Below are 6,100 nucleotides of genomic sequence, written 5' to 3' on the forward strand. Positions count from 1 at the left end.
CTGGTCTTGTAATTGTTTTCGTATATATTATTAGTAGGTTGGACCAGGAAATGATTTGGGAAATGCTCTGAGCCTCACTTGGGACGCATTAATCTTAAAGATAAAATACAAGATACATTGACAGTAAAATAGACAATATATAACACGTGCCTTTTAGATTAGCATCATAAAACGTACAGTAAACCAGCTGGGAAGTTGTTTATTTCCGGCTGCAATCGACAATATCGACTACAGCATCGATACGGATTTGTTTCTATCCGCCCACCACGCTAGCGGACTGGAGGAACTTCCGACTCAGTCCGAGAAACTCTTCTCCGATATGGTGAAATCCCAATTTTCCAGAATAAATCTCTAATTGTTCCCAATATCAAACGCGGGCTACACCACGAACATGCGACGGCGAATGAAGACTTGCTAAGCATTTTGAAATGACCGCATCCGCGACTGAGCCACATTAAACATGGCGGCGGCGTTGACGCACATTTTTATTTTTTGTGCACAACAAAATCTAAAATCCATTGGCGGTAGCAAAGAAACTGGAAAAACAATAAGCACATATTTTCAAATAATTTACAATTGTTCTTAAAATATGGCGTTTTGTTTGTTAATAACGTAGCCGACAGTTCACCCCCGGCCCCGTCATATCACAATACAGACAATTACATAGAGGAACAGTACTGATTAGACAACATTATAAACTTATATGGTATAAGTTTATAATGGTATACAAGTTAGCGGTGTTGTCTTTAAACTGGTGTGGATCCGACCTCCCCACTAAAGTCTTCCGTCAAAGTGCCCGGAACAATTTGGCTGTATCAATGACGTCAAATTATGCGACTGCAACACCACGAGCGATTTCTCTGACAACAAATGTGGGGTCAGAATGCATAGAGCTCAATGTCACGGGGTTTACGGGCAAACGGGCGACACTGAAAGATTTTGAAAGGTGGCCTTTCCTACAATTGAACATATCAGAGAAGTGCTACATTGAGGTAGAGTATGTTTTCTGTGCTGACAGCCAAGTATCTGGTTGGGTAACGATCGAAGCGTACAGTTAGCATATGTGCTAACTTTGTCAGCCTCATCCCTAAGCATTTTTTTGGGTGTGGAAAAATTCCATTTAATAAACGTGGGTTTAGATTTTTAAAAGCAAAAAGCTAAATAACTAATTTGTAGATATGACGTGATGTCAACGTTTGCTTTCCCACGTGCTCGCATGGCCAATGTAAAAACTGTACTGCAATTTAAGATTTGGGAAACATACCCATCTATTAAATTATGTATTTTATTTCCTCAATTCTGTTTAGACAAAGACCTGTCCAGGCCTTTTGAATTCCATTTCAGCTCCGATGGCAGTCTGTCGGTCCAACATGTCCACTCACGCCTGTCGGCTGTTCGAGCTGGCCTCACGCCCCTTTTGCTGTCTGGACATCACAAGTCACTCCTGTTTACGGAGGACAATGTTGGTGGCGCCGAGAGTGCCCTGGCTCCCTATGTTTCACAGAAGAACCTACAGCCTTGATTCTCTATCTCCTGGGCCTGGTCGATCAACGCTTGGTACAAACTCCCAGCACCCTCATGTAGAAAGAGTACCTACCTCCTCAGCACTCACACACAGGAACCTGTCAGCTGTTGCAATGAAGGTAGGTGTTTTCTTTTGTTTCCAAACATTGTTTTTTTTCTTCAAAGGGCTCCGTCCTGTTCAAAACACTTGAACATTGTATTTAGATGACTTACTCTCACCGTAGTGTTCACATGCTTGCTATTACGCTCAGCATTGGAGTACTCAAATGAATTTAACTCACATTTTTGTTCATCTTTCTCAGGGTCAATTTCGTCCGATGTGCTTTTATGATTTCCTGGACATTGGTGAAGTTGAGGACAATGTACGTCAAGCTCGCACCTGTAGAAACTCCAAACGCTTCATCGTGGACCCAGAGTTGGCTAAACTGGTAGTGCAGCATCTGGGACCTGACCTTCAGAACGCCAAGACTGTTTTCTTTGAATGTAACCCAGGTATGTTCTTTGTCAGTAAAATTAAAAATAAATTCAGGTACTTTTGCAAGTTGATGTTTAGCACACCCATATTGTTTTTGTGGAATGGAAATATTCATTCCATTTGTTTATTTGTCGGACATAGGTCCTGGGGTGTTGACGAAGACCCTGCTCAATGCTGGAGCTCAACGAGTTGTGGCTCTTGAAACAGAGAAACCTTTCTTGAAGGAATTGCAGGTAAGAAACATCCACAAAGAGCTTCACAATTTACACTTCTTGCTTGAATAATGAATGCACTGTGGATGTACAGTGCAACCTCCAAAGTTGTGTTATATGATGACGGTTGACTTCAACGTTTTTCTTGTTTTAAAACCGTCAGTGGCCACGAAAGCAAAATTCTAGCTAACATTGTATTATTCCTAGCTGTCACCATAACACCTGTAAAACGATACCCCCTTCCCTAACTCAACTCTGAAACACCGTTGTGGTGTTCAACATTGGAGGTTGCACTAAAGAACATTTGATGGTGCACTGCTGAGGAAGGCAGTCTTCACACGCAGGTGAATTAAATGATTTTCCATCACTCTAGGTATTGGAAAGCCTCCTTGACGGTCAGCTGCAAGTGGTTCATTGTGACTTCTTCAGATTAGACCCTGTCTGGGGAGGAAGCTACAAGCCACACTTTATGTTCACCGACAAACTATTCACCGACCTGGGAATCACAGAAACCAACTGGTTGGATGGTGAAACAAACATTTCGACAACTCCGAAACTTTTGTTGTATTATCCAGGTTATATTGTATTCATATTTATTTGTATCTCTTTAGAGTTTCCAGTGAAAGTTGTGGCCATTCTGACACGGCATAATGAGCGTCCAACCCTGCTGAAATTAGTCTATGCTCTGTTTGAACGGCTGTCCATTTACAGATATGGAAGAATAGAGCTCAACTTCTTTATGAGTGAGCGTGAGTATATGGTAAGAGGATTCCTACCATACTTCAATACTGGAATGAGTATTTACTAAGGATTCACCAAAACCACATTTTTTTTTCTGACTGCGCAACAGATTTACATTTAAGTGCTTGATACAGGGTACTAGTATAGTACTAGAAAATGCCAGGATGTCAGCCAATTAAATGGCAAAGGGTTGATTTAAATCAATAAAATAATCTAATTCTAAAATCAAAACTTTTCTTGTACGCACAAGACTAACTGAATAAGTCCCATATGACATAACAAAATGATTCATTCAAACTGTGTAATGATTATCACAATCACAATGTCACAAAGAGGGTACAGAAAGTGCTAAAGAATGAATGACTCTCTGTGTCTTTGTGTTGTCATATTATTTGTAATTTTTTTGTTTGTTTATTTTACTTTGTCACTTATGGGTTGAGTGAACGCTGGCGCGTGTGGCCGCCGCTGCTCACCCGCAGAAAAAATATCCTGTGACTGTAAAGTGTCCTTGACAGTTTTGAAAGGCGCTGATACATGAAATTTATTATTATTATTATTATTAATATAATGTGTGTTAATGAAAACACTCCTTCTTGTGTGGAGTTTGCATGTTCTCACTGAGTTTTCTACAGGTACTCCGATGTCCTTTGAGATTCCAAAAAGCATGCATGGTCGTCGGGATTGCACACTCTAATTTGTCTCTTGGTGTGAGTGTGAGTGTGAGCACGAATGTTTGTTTGGCTACGTATGCCCTGACATTTGCTGGCAACTGGTTCAGTTACCAGCCTGAAGAGAGCTAGGATAGGCTACAGTAGCCCCCTTGTAAGGATAAAGCTGATCAGAAAATGGATGGGCATTCATCCACAAAACCTGGTATTCAGCCACGGCAAAGAGTTTGTCTTCAGAATCAGAAAACCTTTATTCGTCCCACAATGGGGAAATTTGCATGTCTTCCATTTCGTAGTGTCACCTCAAAGTGACATTACGCCTGCCTCAAAAGAATGTCAGCCCGAATTATGTAGAATTTTCATGAGTACACCCGATGCCCGATACTGGTCGCTTTGCATCCTGAGTATTTACTGAATGTAACCAACTGGCACAATACAAACCATTGACTTGAATTGTATTTGCATGATTTCTCTGTCAGACTATGGTGGCAGTTCCCGGTCAAATGAGGCACTACAAAGCCTTCAGTGTTTTCTGGCAAATGGCCTGTGATATTGAACTCCTTCACAAGGTAAAATTAAATATTCATCCAATCATAGCGTATCCGGGACTAAAAAAACTGTTGACACAGAATGTAGTTACGTGGTTAGAAAAGTTTTGTTTTTATTGGTTTAAAAGTTACTAACAGAAGGTACCTTACAAAATAAGCTCCACATACGTATGCACGACTGAAATTTGTTTCAATATCTTAACAAATTGTCAAGTCTGTTCATTGATGTTTACAGGAGCCCTGGGAGTCGTTTGTGGGGTCCAAAAAGACTGTACCTTCACCCAAAGGCGTTGTAATGACCTATTCAATTTATACACTAACCTGAATTGAATACATCTTTTTTTCATTATCCTTCTTTCACTTTCACTTCTCAGCTTCCAAACGATCACATGTGTCTGGTTCGTCTGCGTCCGCGGGCCGATTTGTTCTCTGCTGGCCTCACGCCTGCAAATGCCTCCACCCTTTTGGTGATGGTCAAACAATGTTTGGCAAAGAGGAAGGAGAAACTTATTAAAAAGCTTAAGTAAGCAATCACACTCTTGCACCATTCAAATGTGAAGAATGTTAAATATCATCTCGATGAATCTTGTAAGGGAAACAGTGTTTTTTGTTTGTGTAGTGTAGTGGGTGTTTTCTGAATGTAAATGATAAAAGAAGTTTGCAAATGAAGAGTTTTATGATAAATATTCATTTTCTACAATTTTCTTTTTCTCAGTCTTTGGTCACCTGACAGCGGGAGTAAATTGTTGGCTGAGATGCGACTTCCAGAAGATATCATGACAGGTCAAGTTTTTCCCAGGCAATATCTTCAGCTGTTTCAGTTGATGGAGAAGAGCCAGGATTTCGCTCAGAGCTGGCTTTATGAAGAGATCATGGAGAACATTGGGACAGAGAGATCGGGCTGAAGTGTGGGCATAACTGACAAAATTATGTTCATCTATGAAATTTGTGTCTAATTTATTAGCAGTGAAATATAAATAACAATGGTTGTATAAAACGGACAAGGTCAATTGGAATGATATACGATGGAACTCTCAGGTGCATACAATTGCTCCTCAAATGTAAACCGCAGATGAATGGACCACAACTGTATTTTCTCATGTGGCAAAATACATTCATGTGTGTTGACCTTCATGGTTGTAAACATTGAGGTAGGCCCCTAAAATCTAACATGTATGCTAGTTCATCCAATCGCTTTTAGAAACCGTATTAGAGCTTGTATGTTGCACATTTTAAAAAAGCTTTTGAAAAAAAATCCATTGTTTTCTATCCTGTATGTTTTTAGTTAAACATTTCACTTTTCTACTATGTCACAATGTGGTAATTTGTGAGCAATATTTACAAGCCACATCATTTAAATGTACATTGTACCATGCTCACATTTTTGTCATAAAATTGTTTTAATTACACAATTTTTTGCAATAGAGGTATACCACTATTTTTCTGTGTTCTGTTATTTAATCTGACCCCGTGAGCATGTATATTATGAAGAGTTATGTTTATGCATTCATGTAGCCATTTTGACATGGCATGAAGGTCGCTGCTGTGAGAGAAGAGGATGCACAAAACCAGGCTAGATGAAGGGAAAGATGGAGGGATGAAGGGAAAAGCCAAAAGGAAAAGAAGATTCATGTAGCCATTTTCCCTTGATATTGATTGGTTGGCTGTCTGTAAAATAATCTTTCAATTGTATACACATTACAAAAGCAAATGCAATCAACAAATTCTGAAATTGTTACAAAATTTGTAGTTTTGCTGTTTCGACAAACAGTTTTATACATCTACACACATATTTTAGCTCCTCTTTTTAAACCCCATCTACAACTTAGTTGTGAGGTTAGAAACGTTAGTTTTTTTTAAATAAAATTCCAAGAATTAAATGGATCATTTAAGAAAGACTTAAGACAAGAAATAATTTGTATACAAAACCGG

General features: G+C 39.3%; 1 protein-coding gene across 2 annotated transcripts; it reads left to right on the top strand.

Moving 5' to 3' along the window:
* Nucleotides 1-259: 259 nt before the first annotated feature.
* tfb2m (transcription factor B2, mitochondrial) lies at nucleotides 260-5,580 on the top strand. Of its 2 annotated transcripts, none has more exons than XM_088992768.1 (10): nucleotides 260-322; nucleotides 1,308-1,643; nucleotides 1,827-2,016; nucleotides 2,141-2,232; nucleotides 2,585-2,738; nucleotides 2,823-2,971; nucleotides 4,100-4,189; nucleotides 4,404-4,460; nucleotides 4,543-4,691; nucleotides 4,884-5,580. In XM_088992768.1, the coding sequence occupies exons 1-10, from the start codon at nucleotides 320-322 to the stop codon at nucleotides 5,071-5,073; spliced, it is 1,410 nt and encodes a 469-aa protein (XP_088848894.1). In that variant the 5' UTR covers nucleotides 260-319; the 3' UTR covers nucleotides 5,074-5,580. The 2 variants fall into 2 exon arrangements, with proteins under 2 accessions (XP_088848894.1, XP_088848893.1); XM_088992767.1 differs by lacking the exon at nucleotides 260-322 and adding an exon at nucleotides 823-992.
* Nucleotides 5,581-6,100: the final 520 nt, after the last annotated feature.

The sequence above is a fragment of the Hippocampus bargibanti genome, linkage group LG03 (genome assembly GCF_051943395.1).
Source record: "Hippocampus bargibanti isolate YZ-2025 linkage group LG03, ASM5194339v1, whole genome shotgun sequence".
Taxonomy (NCBI): Eukaryota; Metazoa; Chordata; class Actinopteri; order Syngnathiformes; family Syngnathidae; genus Hippocampus; species Hippocampus bargibanti.

Bases quoted from the DNA above. Each gene is read 5' to 3' on its own strand.
- tfb2m (XM_088992768.1), top strand. The intron at 2,017-2,140 runs GTATGTTCTTTG...TGTCGGACATAG, and splicing joins TTTCTTTGAATGTAACCCAG to GTCCTGGGGTGTTGACGAAG. The intron at 4,692-4,883 runs GTAAGCAATCAC...TCTTTTTCTCAG, and splicing joins AAACTTATTAAAAAGCTTAA to TCTTTGGTCACCTGACAGCG.